Here is a 16,284-nt window from a genome sequence, read left to right as displayed (position 1 = left end):
AAGGCGCCCTCGCCCAGCTACTAGGAAGTGCGCGGCCATTTTGTTTTGGTCGGACGTGATGTCACGTCGCGATTTCCCAGAATCAGCGGAACGTCTCCATTTCCTGTCCCCCTGTGTGCTCCGCTTTTTTGCCTCCGACCGGGAGTAATTTGGAGGGGCATTGGGACTTTTCGTTCCCTGCAGGAAGCTGGTATCTGGAAGGGGAATGCGTTTTAAAAAACTTTTGGAGGAAACTGGCGGCAGGATTCGGTAGGGAGAGGGATGCTGGTTTCTTACTCCCCTAACCTTCCACCTGCAATCCTTAACTTTTCTCTCTGTGGCGGTTTTTCTCTCCCGTTGCGCTACTTGCTGTACCCCCCACTATAGTTTTGAGAACATTTGCGTTCGATAAATGCAGTTACTTCACAGATTCTGGAAGTCGGCGCCGATCGCCAGTTAAAATTGCGAAGCTTGAGGGTCTCCGTAACAAAAGGAACCTGATCTTTTCCTCCAGGGTGAGATTAAAAACTGCCCACCAATTGCAGCTTCAACAAAATCCTGTCATTTTGCCTTCAGCGCGTATATAAAGTCCACTCACTTGCCTTTAGGGCTTCCGGGAATAGACTAGGGTTCCTCCTTGCCTCCCAACCACTCCTGCTGCTGCCGGGGCGCCGTCTCTGGTCTGTGTCCCCAGCTCCCTTTCCCTCTGCGGGCCAAGGCCAAATAAGGTGGTCGGACAATACACCCTGCCCGGCGTGTGCGATCTAGACCCAGGCTTTGCCTGCCAACAGCCCGGAAATGTTGACCACCGTCATTAAGTCGGGTTAGTCTACCACTGATTCGGATTGTCTTTTAACCTTATCACTAGATAAATGTGCTAGTTATAGATTTAAGCGAAGTAGAAGATCTTTACATCTTAAGCAACTTTATTGAAAATTCTCCGAGTTCCATGGAATTTTTGTGTTTATTCGTTAAAAGATCTGTAAACAACACTTTATACAAATCTTGAGCAATATTTTTTTTTTTACAAATATATCCAGAACTCATAATACTTTACAAAAACAAAGTAAAACAGACCTAAGAAAAAGGAAGCAGCTTCAGGTCACGGGAATAAAATAAGACCCCCATCCCTGAAGCAAAGGTCTCCTCACAGAGGGACGGTCAAGATTCACCACCGTAAGACCTCCTACCCCTGTTTTATAAACAATTTCCAATTACTAATTCTTCCCTCAAGATTGGAGTGGCAAATGGACAGATGTCTGGTAAGAGCCCCACTGGGGTAAGATGCTTAATACACATTTTTTTTTTTTTTAACAAGACATAGGCTCAGTTCTATTTTCTAGACCCGTAAGAACTATATAGCACCGGTCTTAAATGGGGTCCGCTTCAGATTCGTTCATGCACACCTGAATGGGCTGTAATGACAATACAACTCAATAAAATGTCATAATACAACTTACAAGGTTTTGTTAAGCTCGAATAAATATTTTTATGCCAGTTAAAACCATCAGCAGGAATGGAAGAAAACTGACATCTGCTATAACATTTATCAATGAAAATTACACCATCACTGGTAAGTTCCTCCTTCTAATCAATACTACTATTTTAGATATTAAGGGTCAGGGTGATTATATGGTGAGTGCCCAGGAATGTTCATAGTCTGAGTCCAATTTAATTAGGGCAAAAAGTCCTACAATTCTAGGGGAACCAAAAAAGAGACATCTAGGCACCTATAGTTTGAAGTCCCTTATCCTCAGAGCTGAAACTTGGCTCTGGTACACTTCAGCTTAAAAGAAAATTTTTTCAATAGCTATAATCCCACAGAGCTCAAATTTCCATCTGCAGGACTAACCAACTTTTTCTGTGCTCATCATGAATGGATAGTCCTGGCTTCAGTTCTGGCTCTGTTGTATAACTTTGGGCAAGTTACTTAACCTTTTAGAATTCCAGTTTCTTCATTAATAAAATGGAGATGAAAGTATCTCATGAAGCTGACTTAAAGACTGAATAAGATGACATACATGTACCATCACACATGGCACATGGGGGACAGTAAGAAAAGGGGGGGTTCTCATGCCCTTGAAAGGATATTTTCCTGTTAGCTCTAATCCCACGAAGTTTAATGTTGACAAGCTACTCAAGTGCCACACGATGTGGAGGAGGAGCTGCAAGGTGTCTACTTGTATAAGATACTCAATAACAGTGTTAATAAATAGGGCTCCACATCAGTGAGATTCCCCCAGACAGAACATTAGACTAAAAAACAAAAACTGGAGATATATGAGGAGTATATTCCTTAGCTCTGCTGAAACAGCCCATAGGTGTCAAGCTGCTATGGTATTTCAGTGATGAGAATGATGCGTGTAGGATGCATTCTGCACTTCTATCATGCTTCCTCAGTACCTTCAACTCAGCATTTCTCTCATTGTGCTCATCTTTGAGCTGTTTTTTAAAAAATGCAACACCAAATCTTTCCCTGTTAAAAGATAAGTGCCTTCACAGACTAAGCACATAACACAAAGAATGAGCCCAAGAATTAAATACAAAAGGCCACTGAAAAAATTATTGGAGGCAGAGTAATGAGAACATTGGTTCCAGACTACTCCCAACAATCCTCCAGTGATTACTACAGCAGCAACAGGAGAATCCTCCTCCAAGGACCTGGACTGCTTTGTAACCTTTTCAACTTTCCAGGATTTTGGAGGCTACTTCAAGGCATCCTGACTCTTGGAGAAGTATTTTCTTTGGCACTTTCTGTTCTATTTAAGATGGAGACAGTCAATCAAAGATTTCATTTCTTCTGCAGAAATTTCATTTTACTTCCTAAAGGGAGAAAGAAGTAGAGTGAATTCTCATTAGTTCATTTTTATTTATTGTACATTATTTGAGGCAAGAGATTAACACCTTAGTCATTCGGAACAGCCCAGGAGTAAGCTGCCATCTCAAGCTAGCAGGTGATGTGTTTGACTGCCAAATAAATAAACGAACCCTATGTGTCTAATTGTAGAGGTAAAAGAGAACTCAGACATCACCTAATCCAGTGGCTTTCAGCCTTGACTATAGGTTAAAATTGCTTGGCCTGATCCCCAGAGATTTCTTGGAGCCTGCAGTGGGGAAAATTTTCATTTACGTTCCCCAGAGATTAAAATATTGTAATAGGAGTTCAGGACCACCAATTTGATCTAACCTCATGGTATAAAGATGAAATAACAACCCAAGGCATAATTTGTCCATGGTCAGCTATTTAAGGACAAGGCCTTATTTTAATTAGGGGCATATATTTCTTTTTCTTTTTGTATTGAAGTATAATTGACATACAATGTCCTATTAGATTCAGATGTACATCACAGTGGTTTGATATTTTTATACATTACAAAATGATCCCTATGATAAGTCTAGTTACCGGGGGTACATATTTCAAGGACCCATATAAACACCATGGAATATAGTTCTTCATTATTTGGGGCTACCACATCACCGTTCTCCAATATCACAAAGGGTAATAAAAAGTTAATTATTATAACTGAAAAATCATAAACATCTGTGTTTCTTTCTGACGTGTAAAATTAGACTTGTAGAAATCTTCTTTTGCCTCAGATGCCCTTTTCTAAACCAGGTGTTTTTAATCTGGAGTCCACAGATGGGCTTCAGGAGGGTCCATGAATACCCTATAATTATATGCAAATTTTTATGTTCTAAGCATACTTTTCTGGGAAAAAGGTCCACAGTTTTTATGAGATCCTCCCAGTGATGTGACCTAGAAAAGATTAATAATTATGATATGCAAATTATCACATTATCTGAGGAAAACAGACCCAAGGACAACTCTGATGGAGAATCCCGACCTCTGAGAAAGACTTCTTTTTCTCCAAAACACTTTGGAAGTACAGTCATGGTTTCTGGTCAGCCTATTTGAGGTTATACTGTTGATTTGATTATAAAGTTTTGTGATGAGGCACACTTTCTGCAAAAGGTTTTTTAGTCACATTATCTAACAAGAAAGCACAACAACTCACCAAGACTCCGCAAAATTTTATTCATCCCACTAGGCTCAGACTCTGGAATTGTTTCCAAATACTGAAGGGCCCGGACCTCAAACAAACCTACAAGGAAAACTCATGTTGGTGAAATTGTCCAATACTTTCTAAAAATCACTTAAATGAAACTGTGCTGGGCACCTGGGTGGCTCAGTTGGTTAAGCAACTGCCTTCGGCTCAGGTCATGATCCTGGAGTCCCAGGATCGAATCCTGCATCAGGCTCCCTGCTCAGCAGGAAGTCAGCTTCTCCCTCTGGCCCTCCCCCCTCTCATTCTCTCTTTCTCAAATAAATAAATAAAATCTTAAAAAAAAAAAAAAAAAAACCTCTGTGCTTACTACCAATGTACTACCATAGCTAAAACAAAATTATAAAAATAACTATTTTCCATAATAAACAACTCAGATTTTGAGCCCTTGTAGCTTTATACCATTTTTTGTTTATATATATATTTTTTTAAATTTTAAAATTTTAAAATTTATTTATTTGAGGGAGAGACAGACAGATAGTGACAGAGAGAGAGAGCACAAGTCGGGAGGAGAGGGAGAAGCAGGCTTCCCGCTGAGCAGGGAGCCCGATACAGGGCTCGATCCCAGGATGCTGGGATCATGACCTGAGCCAAAGGCAGACGCTTAAGGACTGAGCCACCCAGGCGCCCCTGTTTATATTATTTTCAAACCCTCCAAGGGCTCACTAAATACAGGGGGAGAACTTCATGATAAAACTGACCTTTCACCCCACTTTTCCGAAGCTCTCGGTCCTGGATGAAGCCTGCAAACATCTGTGTTTCCATGAAGAGATCCAGGAAGTGGCGTACACTTCGGGAGGTGTGGGATTTACGGAATGGTTCCCTTTGGAATACACGCTCCCCATGCTCAGTGACAGTCATGCTCAAAGAATAATGTCCCACTACCTCCACAAAAAACCTCACAAATGCCTCGGACACCAGAGAGTTGAGTGTCACATCTGCTGCAAAATAAGAAAAATAAGAAAGAAAAGAAAAAACCCTAAGTTTTGTATTTATGGGAAATTGTTATAAAAGTGATGCATAAGAACTCACAGATTGAAGGACTGAGAATCTTCATTCTTAGCTTCCTTGCACACTCCACAACCGACAAAACGCCATTAGCTCGTATTTTTACTTTTATTTTCTTCCCACATATACTCGTATTACATCTTTCAGCCTGGCTTGCACATCCATGATCTCACTGTAACTGCTCTTTCAAAGGCCACCAGTGAGAGCCAGCCAAATTTAATCTGCTTTTCTGTTTGTCTCTCCTTTAAACTCTGTGCTGCATTTGTGTTAACCTTCTCCCCACTCCTCGTCTCCCACAACTTTATACTCTTCTGATTTCTGGATTCCTCTCCTGCTTTTATGACCAAACATTTGTTTTTCTCTTGCCTCTTCTTCCTCTTCCTAAGCATGGTCCTCAGACCACCTCTCTTCAGCATTCCCATCCTTACAGAGCTAACCGGCATAGAGATGGAGTTGGCTTTTCATGTTGATAATTTGCAACCCTACATCTCTAGCCCTTGTATGTCACCAGAACTCACCTTCTACATTTTCAGGCTACCTATGGGTAATCATCATTTGGCTGTCCCACCAGCACTTAAATTCCATTTGTCTAAAATTCAAATCAGGTCCTTTGGAAATTAGTAAAATATGAATCAAATAAGTAAACAATACATGTGTGAAACCAAATTCATTCTGTTTCTCCACCAATCAGTTCTCTCTCAACTTTCTCATTTCATACAGCAACCACTATTCCATAATTTATTGAGTTCTTAAGATATGTCAGACCCTGTATTTAGAGCTTTTATAAATATAATAATCCAGTGAAGTAGGTATTATTTCCTTATTACAGCTGAGGAAACTGAGGCTCAAAACAAAGACATTCTCCAGGGTCAGCTCATCTGGTACAGGGTACAGAAGTTGCCAGACTCCCAAGTTAGGTGATTCTTAACCACTGTAACATGAAATACATTGCCTTTCAGGTTCCAGGCTCAGACCTCAGATTCAACTTAGACTCCTCCTTTTTCTTCCATACCTAAAGTATTTTTTTCCCCTTCACAATGTTGCTTGCTCTTTCCATGGGCTCCATACTGGACTGGGAATCAGGGACCTAGGTTTAGTCAGAGTTCTACCACGGAACAATGGTATAATGGTGCACAACTCGCTTTACCCCTGTTGGCTCTCTTCCTGTATCTGCATAATGAGGGGGCTATTAGGTGATCTCTAAGGTCTCTTCTGGCATTCCACTTGATTATAAACTAGATTTTTGTTATATTTTGTTCAACAGATATCCTTCTCGTCTCTCCTGCAGCTGAGAATCCATGGTCCATCACTACTTTTATTGTCAACACTTTTGCCCGTCTCCCATCCCCTTCCAGTTACTGTCCCATTTCTCTCCCACTTTACAGCAAAATCTCTTGGAAGAGTTGTTTATACCTGTTGTACCCTTTCTTAATCTAATTCCCTTTGTTTTTAAAATTATGCTTTTCTATAACTTATCTTCAATTATTTGTTTCTGTTTTCATATAAATGCCTTATATATTCTTTTACAAGTATAAATATTTCATAAGGTCACCAGTGAAATGAACACACCAGTACCAACCACAAAGCTTGAAACAGAACATCAAGGGTATCTCGGATGCTCCCTGTGTGATGCCCTCTCCGAGGTGTTCTTCCCTTACTCTCCAGTAGAGGGCGACCGTTATCAGCGACACTGGGTTTATCATTCCCTTGCTGTAGGTTACAGTTCCACTACATATATACATAGCCAACCCCAACAACATACTATTAGGTTTTGTATATCTTTGAACATTACATAAAACATATTCTTCTGTAACTTACTGTTTTATTCAATACATGTTTTTAAGATGCTTTTTTTTAATGCTATATTCTCCTGTCAATGAACAGTTAGGTTGTTTTTAGGTTTTGCTATCACGTAAAATGCTGCTACTTTGAAAACTATGTACTTGTTTCCTAATTATCATGTGCAAGAGTTTCTCTAGGGTATATATCTAAAAACTTAATTGTCAGGTTGTAGGATATATACACACCTTTAAGTTTACTAGATGATGCCCAATTGCTTTTCCAAAGCAGTTGAAGTAATTTACACATTCTCACCAACTCCTGACATTGTCAGACTTTTTAACTTTTGCCAATATGGTGGGTACAAAATGGTATCTCATTGTGGTTTTAATTTACATATCCCAGATTTTGATGAAGTTGTACATCTCTTCATGTATTTATTGGCCTTTCACATTTCCTCTTCTGTGAAATGATCGTTCATATCTTTTCCCCATTTTTCTATTGGGTTGTTCATCTCTTTATTATTGAAATCGCATTGTAGGAATTTTTTAAAATAAAGTCTGGATACTATTCCTTTGTTGGTTATATTTGTTGAAAGTATCTTCACCTAGTTTGTAGCTTGTTTTTTATTTCTTTTCCATGGTGTCCCTCAATGATCAGAAATTTTAAAAATTGGGGCACCTGGGTGGCTCAGTTGTTAAGCGTCTGCCTTCTGCTCAGGTCATGATCCCAGGGTCCTGCTCCCTGCTCAGCAGGAAGCCTGCTTCTCCCTCTCCCACTACCCCTGCTTGTGTTCTCTCTCTCGCGGTCTCTCTCTCTCTGTCAAATAAATAAATAAAATAAAATAAAAAAGAAATTTTAAAAATTTAAGTGTCATATTAATCAATCTTTTCTTTTTTACCAGCCGGGAGCCCTTATTCTTAACATTTAAATCTTTAATTCAGGGGCGCCTGGGTGGCTCATTCGTTAAGAGTCTGCCTTCGGCTCAGGTCGCGATCCCAGGGTCCTGGGATCGAGCCCCTCACTGGGCTCCCTGCTCTGCGGGAAGCCAGCTTCTCCCTCTCCCACTCCCTCTGCTTGTGTTCCCTCTCTCGCTGTGTCTCTCTCTGTCAAATAAATAAATAAAATCTTAAACAAACAAACAAAAAATAATAAATCTTTAATTCATTAGAGTTAGTTTTGTGTATAGGGTGAGGTATAGAACCTCTTCATTTCTTTTCATAAGGAAAACCAATTGCCCTACTATTGTTTACTGAATGGTTCATTCTTTTCCTGCTGATATGCAATGCTGGCACTGACCCAAATTAAGTTTCCTTATGCTGGTACACTCTCTCTCTATTCCTTCCCTTGCTCTATTTATTTCTGAACAAAAACCAAACAGTCTTAATTACTATGACTTCATGATTAATTGATGTTTTGTAGGGCAGCCCCTTCAATGTTGTTCTTTTACAGGAGCATCTTAAAACTATTCTTGGCCCGGGGCGCCTGGGTGGCTCAGTCGTTAAGCGTCTGCCTTCGGCTCAGGTCATGATCTCAGGGTCCTGGAATCGAGCCCCGCATCGGGCTCCCTGCTCCTTGGGAGCCTGCTTCTCCCTCTCCCACTCCCCCTGCTTGTGTTCCTTCTCTCGCTGTGTCTCTCTGTCAAATAAATAAATAAAATCTTTAAAAAACAAAACAAAACAACTATTCTTGGCCCTTTGTAATTCCGTTAAAATTTTACAAAAAGCTGAATGCCATTCCAATTCTCTCTTGAACCTTCCCCAGTCTCGCTTTCTTCCCACCATCTCACTGATTCTGCTGCTATCAAGGTCTCTAAGCTCTTCCCATTGTCAAATCCACCAATCCTCAGTCTTCATCACACTTGACCTCTTTGTAGCATTAGACATAACTGTTTACTTTCCTTTGTGAAATGCACTCTTCACTCAACTTCTCTAATATTACTCCCCTGTTTTTTTTTCCTCCTCCTTCACTAGCTGCTCTTGCCTTTTGCTGGATCCCCCTCCTCTTCCCTACTGCCAAACACTGGAAATCTGACCACACCATTACCAGCCAACCCAGGGCTCAGCCCTTAAATCTGGTATTTTCTATCTATACTCACTCTATAGGGTTACCTCATCTGGTCCCACAGCTTTAAAACAGCAACTTCTGAATGTATGTCTTTAGTTCAAATCTTTTCCCTGAATCCCAAATTCATGTATATGAATGCCTACTTGATATCTCTAGTTGAATGTCTGCTACGTATTGGATATCCAATAGGCATCTCAATATTCAAAACGGAACTTTTAATTATTTCTCTAAACCTACTCCTCCCTTAATGTTCCCCACCAGTAAATAGCCTTAGTTTTCTTATCTGTAAAAAGGGGATTCATGAACTTTTAATTATTTCTCTAAACCTACTCCTCCCTTAATGTTCCCCACCAGCAAATAGCCTTAGTTTTCTCATCTGTAAAAGGGGGATTAAATAATAGACCTGCTTCATAAGGATATTACAAGGATGAAATAAGGCGTATGCTAAGTGCTGAGCACAAGGCCTGGTACAGAGTAAGCCACTCGGTAAATATTTTTCACCCTTATTCAACAAATATTTATCCAGTACCTACTTATTGACTATTGTTTAAAGTATTGGAGATAAAGCAAAACACATTGTTGCTGCTCTCGTGCACCTGACATTTCTAGCACATCAGATGACAGTAAAAGCCCTGGAGAAAACTAAGGTAGGGGAAGCAGAGCTGGAGCACTAAGGGAACGGGTACAATTTTAAAAGGACAGTCAGGAAAGGCCTCACTGAGAGAGTGACATGTGAGCATGGACCTGCAGGAAAGAAGAGCAGGAGCCATGTGGACATCCCGGGGAACGGCATTCCAGAACTGGAACACAGCGAGTGTCAAAGTCCTGAAATAGATGGGGTCTAGCACATCTGAGGGGCGGCAAGGAAGCCGATTCTAAGCTTTCCACGTCCTAGGCAATGGCATACTCCTGTACATCCTTTAGCAGGGTGCTGGGCATCCAGTCAGTATTTACTGCCTTGACTTTGAGTCCTCAGACCATCTGTCTCATACCTTGTGAAAAATTCTGCTCCTGAGCCAAGATTTCATTTCGTTCTTCCAAAATCTGCATCAGGGCAGCTTGGAGTTTAGGAGGTAGAATTTCGTCCTCATCAGATACCTTAAGAGAAGAAATTGAGATTTTTTTCATGAGCTGTGAGAAAGTCTCCAATGTACACTAAGTCCCCAAAATTCCACAGGTGACTTTGTATAGATTTTGGCTAAAGACTCAGTCTGAACCTTCCTTCCCTACATTGAGCAGAATTCAGTATGGTGATGGTACACATATCTTAACTACATTAAGAAAATAAATGTCTTATGACATTTTCTGGCACCTTTCCACCAAGTATCTCTCACCTGCAAGCCTTACACTGCATTACAAGGGTCATCCACAAATAAGCAGTGTTTCAAACGTTATGAGCTAATTGGTTTTGAAAGGAGACGAAGTCTTGGGAAACATTCTTTTCACCATGTGTTCAGTGCTCACAAACTTATATACAGGTTCCATACAGGGCGCTTGCTCCAAGAAGGCTTTGCTAACTCTCCCCTCCACTTTCAATACCCACAATAAATGACCACTTTTTTTTGCCCCTACTGTACCCTGTAGAAATTTCTATGACACTGTTTCTAAAGCTTTATAGATATGTCTGCTCTCCCTTCCCATCGTTAGATTATAAGGTCTGAGGGCTCAAACTGTGTCTTACTCACTTTTAGATTTTAACAGAGTATCTAGAAATAATCAGTGCTGAATGCTTGTTAAATTCAATTAAATTAGAGCCTTATACACCAACCCATCTGGATGTCAAAGAAGGGTTACCTCTTTTGATAATGACATTTAATCTCTTTCCTCCTTCCTTCTTTGGGAGAGACAGCTATAAACCTAACCCAATTTTCAGGTCAATCCTGTATGATTGGGCATGGTGTCAAGTATGTGTAGGAACTAAAAGTCTTGCCTGAGTCATCTTCTCTAAGTACTTTCACATATTTTCTGTCCAATTATCCCCAAACATCATGCAATCAGCTCATTTGTCACTTACCTCCTGTAAGAACTTGTCTGCACAGAGATCAACTATCAGCACCTATGGGATCAAGGAGCCAGGTTGGTTAAACCAGAGACATTCACAGAGACATACATTAGGCACTACTAGATCAGGAAGAATATGTTGATTCTCTCAAGCAATGGAAATAGTGTTAAACAAAATTAAGTTCAGGGGCGCCTGGGTAACGGGCGCCTGGGTAACAGGCACCTGGTAACACAAAAATCAGCTGTGTTTCTTTCTTTCTTTTTTTTTTTTTAAGTTTTATTTATTTATTTGACAGAGAGAGACACAGCGAGAGAGGGAACACAAGCGGGGGAGTGGGAGAGGGAGAAACAGGCTTCCCGCGGAGCAGGGAGCCCGATGCAGGGCTTGATCCCAGGGTTCGATCCCAGGGCTCTGGGATCGGGATCACGACCTGAGCTGAAGGCAGACGCTTAACAACTGAGCCACCCAGGCGCCCCTCAGCTGTGTTTCTGTACTCTAAGAATGAACTATGTGAAAAAGAAATTAAGAAAACAATCCCATTTTCAACTGCATGGAAGAGAATAAAATACCTAGGAATAAATTTAACCAGGGAAGCAAAAGATCTGTACACTGAAAACAGTAAGCACTGATGAAAGAAACTGAAGAACACAAGTAAGTGGAAAGATATTCTGTGCTCACAGATGAGAAGAAAATTGTTAAAATTTTCATACTACTCAAAGTAATTTACAGATTCAATGTAATCCCTATCAAAACCATCAATAAAATGATAAGAAAACCTACAAAATGGGAGAAAATATTTGCAAATTATATATCTGAGAAGGGGTTAATATTTAAAACATATAAAGAACACATAGAACTCAAAAGCAAAGAAAAACAAACAAAATGCCAAATAATCCTATTAAAAATGAGCACAGCAGGGGCTCCTGGCTAGCTCAGTCAGTGCAGCATGTGACTCTTGATCTCAGGATCTTGAGTTTGAGCCCCATGTTGGGAGTAGAGTTTACTTAAAAAAAAAAAAATGAGCAGAGGAACTGAATAGACGTTTTTCCAAATAAATGCAAATCGGGCAAGAGGCACATGAAAAGATGCTCAACATCGCTGGTCATCAGGGAAATACAAATCAAAACCACAGTGAGATATCACCTCAATCTGTCAGAATGGCTATTATCAAAAAGACAAGAAATAACAAGTGTTGGTGAGGATGTGGAAAAAAAGGAACCCTCATGCACGTGCACTGTTGGTGGGAACGCAAACTGGTGCAACTGCCACGGAAAACAGTATGGAGGTTCCTCAAAAAATTAAAAATAGAACTACCATGTGGATGTGATCCAGCAATCCCTCTTCTGGGCATATATCCAAAAAAAAAAAAGAAGAAGAAGAAGAAAGAAATTACTATCTTGAAAAGATATCCCCACCCCCATGTTCACTGCAGCATTATTTACAAAAGCTAAGATATGGACACAACCCCAGTGTCCTTTGGTGGATGAACAGATAAAGAAGATATGAGATTCATATATATATACATATATATATGTAATGTATATATATATATATATGAATATTATTCAGCCATAAAAACGAAAAAAATCCTGCCATTTATGACAACATGGATAGACCTGGAGGGCATTATGCTAAGTGAAATAAGTCAGGCAGAGAAAAAGAAATAATGTATGATTTCACTGATATGTGGAATCTAAAAAAACTATACAAAGAACAGACTGGTGATTGCCAGAGGTGGGGGGGTGGGCGGTGGGCGAAATGACCGAAGGTGGTGAAAAGGCACAAACTTCCACTTGTAAGATAAATAAGCCCTGGGGGTGTACTGTGCAGTATGGTGACTCCAGTTAACAATACTGTGTTGTATATCTGCAAGTTGCTAAGAGAACAAATCTTTTTTTTTTTTTTTTTTTTAAGATTTTATTTATTTGCGAGAGAGAGAATGAGAGACAGAGAGCATGAGAGGGAGGAGGGTCAGAGGGAGAAGCAGACTCCCTGCTGAGCGGGACTCGATCCCGGGACTCCAGGATCATGACCTGAGCCGAAGGCAGTCGCTTAACCAACTGAGCCACCCAGGCGCCCTAAGAGAACAGATCTTAAAAGTTCTCATCACAAGAACAAAAAATTGTAATTATGTGAGGTATAGCTTCTTGTGGTAGTCATTTCACAATGTTTACATGTATAAAATCATTATGTTGTACACCTTAACCTTAATACAATGTTATATGTCAATTATAGCTCAATAGAAAGAAGGTGGGGATTAACACAGCAGAGTAATGGGAAAGAACAATCTTTTCAATAAATGGTACTAGGATAGTTGGCTATCCATATTAAAAAAAATAAACTGACCCCTACCTCCTATCGTATACAAAAAAAAAAAAAAAAAAAATCAGGTCCCGGGATTCAGAATAAAAAATTAAAGGCATAATAATAAAGCTACCGGGCGCCTGGGTGGCTCAGTTGGTTAAGCGACTGCTTTCAGCTCAGGTCATGATCCCGGGGCCCTGGGATCGAGTCCCGCATCGGGCTCCCTGCTCTGCGGGAGGCCTGCTTCTCCCTCTCCCACTCCCCCTGCTTCTGTTCCCTCTCTCGCTGTGTCTCTCTCTGTCAAATAAATAAATAAAATCTTTAAAAAAAAAATAATAAAGCTACCAAAGTTTCCAGGAGATGATATAGGAGGATATCTCCATGAAGTTAATATAAAGAAAAACATAAACAGTTCACAAAAATAAAATAAAATAAAATAAAGTAAAATTAAATAAAATAAACCCACACACTAACCATAAAGGAAAAGACTGATAATTATGACTACCTTAAAATGGAGAACTCCTGTGCATTAAAAAACACCATTTTGGAGAATAAAAAGACATGCCACAAAGAGGTTGACATCCAGAATATAAAAATACCTCTTACAAATCAATGAGGGTAAATAATCCAGGAGAAAGATAATGAATTTTTTTTAGTATTTTAAAGATTTTTATTTATTTATTTGAGAGAGAGAGAGCATGAGAGGGGGTAGGGTCAGAGGGAGAAGCAGACTCCCCACTGAGCAGGGAGTCCGATGTGGGACTCGATCCCGGGACTCCAGGATCATGACCTGAGCCGAAGGCAGACGCTTAACCGACTGAGCCACCCAGGCGCCCCAGATAATGAATTCTTAAGAGATGATATTCAAATGGCCAATAAACATAGAAAGATGCTCACCCCCAAGAGTAATCAGGAATGCAAATTAAATCACAACGAGAATACCAAGAGTCAGACGCTTAACCAACTGAGCCACCCAGGCACCCCTGAAACAATTTTTTAAGTTAACCCAGAGGAGTTCTTGTGTTTGACTTAAAATGGACAAAAAGACCTACCCTTCGGAGTAACACAACAATGAGCCCATGGCACACTACCGTAACTAAGATACAACTTTGGATTCACGTGTACTACAGAATTTTTCTCACTTTAATAAATCAATACAAAAACATGATAGCATAATATATTGATAATAATTATGTATTAATATTAATGACAGCTCCATCATTCTTCTTTTTTTTGAAAGATTTTATTTCTTTGAGAGAGATCACAGAAGGAGAGGGAGAGGGAGAATTAGACTCCTCGCTGAGCGGGGAGCCCCATACAGGACTCGATCCCAGAACCCTGAGATCATGACCTGAGCTAAAGGCAGACGCTTAACTGACTAAGCCACCTGGGCGCCCCCAGCTCCATCGTTCTTTAAGGTGATTTGTTTTCCTTTGTCAGTGCCCTGCCTTTTCCATAGGTACTATTTCTCCCATCTTACCTCTTCAATGGGTAGGTCCTGGAGCTGTGGTAAGGAGCAAGACAGGATTCCAATAAGGAATGGGGTGGGTGAGCACACGATGTCAATCATAGACGCTGGGAGGACTGGAATGTAGGTATGCTGCCAGGTGAATGGATACAATGTGGCGACCACAGCATGGCCACATTTGGACAGGGTGCTAGTAGAGAAGAAAGCCAATGGTGTCACATACTGAGCGACACATGAGACACATGCAGAATGGTCCAGATATTATGTTACAGAATTACAAACTGACGCTGCTTAGTGATCAGTGATCACAGATCAACGATGCTGTGATCACTCATTAATTTTTAACATTTTGTTTAAATTTTTAACTTAATTTACTGAAAAATTTTAGTCTTAACCAGCTTTTTCCCATAATTTATGGTTGCTAAAAATTAGTGTGTACTCAGAAAAGCAGTACCAATTTTTAAAAAAAACTCTGAGTATAGTTGATGCACGTTATATTATTTTCAGGTGTGAACATCATGATTCAAAGTCTCTGTACATTATGCTATGCTCACAAGGGTAGCTACCTTCTGTCACCACACAACGCTATTACACTATCATTGACTATATTCCCTATGCTGTACCTTTTATTCCCATGACTTATTCTTTCCAGCAATCTGAATTGTTTTCAGCAACATGAATTTTGTTTTTTTTTTTTTTTTAAGATTTTATTTATTTATTTGAGAGAGAGAGAGAGCACAAGAGCGGGGAGTGGGAGAGGGAGAAGCAGACTCCCTGCTGAGCAGGGAGCCCAATGTGGGACTCGATCCAGGGACTCCAGGATCATGACCTGAGCCGAAGGCAGTCGCTTAACCAACTGAACCACCCAGGCGCCCCAACATGAATTTTGAACAACAGTTTAAGTAAAACACATTTAGAAAGATAAACCAATTGCAATCTCAAAGTCACTGCTCTAGCCTAATGCAAACAGCTTTTGGATTATTTACCATTTGGAACTGTCCATGTCACTATGGCCTTAGGTAACTGAGATCTACAGTTTTTGAATATGCCCAAATTTTAAAATAGTGAGAACAAGTAAAATACCAGTAGGAAGTGACATATTCTACACATTTCTCACCTTAGGCTTTTGGCAACAAAGATTACCCTCCGTTCCAACAGGAGGGAGGCACAGACCCGGATAAGATGGCACACACTCAGGCACTTAAAGAGACATTCAAAGTCAACGTGTTCCAGTCGGGAATCCAGTGGTCGGCAGAGCTCAATGGACTGAAAAATTAAAGACTTTGAATCAGGGGAGTTCAGACTGGAAAACATCCCTAACGACATCATCAATGGATCCCGTCATTCTTTTACAGGTTAAATTCAGGATAGAGGTTTTGCTACAGAGCTTGTGAAGCTGCCTCCACTAATCCCAAGACCTAATATCTTATTATGAATATGATTTTTTTTAAAGATTTTTTCTTTTTTTTTTTTTAAGATTTTATTTATTTATTTATTTGACAGCAAGAGCAGGAACACAAACAGGGGCAGTGGGAGAGGGAGAAGCAGGCTTCCCGCCGAGCAGGGAGCCCGAGGCGGGGCTCGATCCCAGGACCCTGAGATCATGACCTGAG

The 16,284-nt window shown here is 40.3% G+C and overlaps 1 protein-coding gene across 4 annotated transcripts in view; it reads right to left on the bottom strand.

The window, feature by feature from the left end:
• Window positions 1–887: 887 nt before the first annotated feature.
• The window catches only part of DENND2C (DENN domain containing 2C), an 84,505-nt gene continuing 69,108 nt past the window's right edge, over window positions 888–16,284 (bottom strand). For 2 of the 4 annotated variants that reach the window (XM_045896896.2, XM_054512670.2), the window contains 7 exons: window positions 15,789–15,937; window positions 14,684–14,861; window positions 10,912–10,953; window positions 9,890–9,995; window positions 4,745–4,984; window positions 3,996–4,082; window positions 888–2,802 (listed from right to left, as the gene is read on the bottom strand). In XM_045896896.2, the coding sequence (XP_045752852.1) occupies window positions 2,771–2,802; window positions 3,996–4,082; window positions 4,745–4,984; window positions 9,890–9,995; window positions 10,912–10,953; window positions 14,684–14,861; window positions 15,789–15,937 (834 nt within the window). In that variant the 3' untranslated portion in view covers window positions 888–2,770. The remainder of the gene's footprint in view (window positions 2,803–3,995; window positions 4,083–4,744; window positions 4,985–9,889; window positions 9,996–10,911; window positions 10,954–14,683; window positions 14,862–15,788; window positions 15,938–16,284) is intronic. The other 2 variants (XM_045896897.2, XM_054512671.2) reach the window with 1 other exon arrangement.

Source organism: Mirounga angustirostris, unplaced genomic scaffold (assembly GCF_029215605.1).
Source record: "Mirounga angustirostris isolate CCGP_5_RB_7025 unplaced genomic scaffold, mMirAng1.0.hap1 SCAF_4, whole genome shotgun sequence".
Taxonomy (NCBI): Eukaryota; Metazoa; Chordata; class Mammalia; order Carnivora; family Phocidae; genus Mirounga; species Mirounga angustirostris.
The sequence above is the reverse complement of the archived record's forward strand: the minus strand, read 5'-3'. Positions and strand labels throughout refer to the sequence as shown.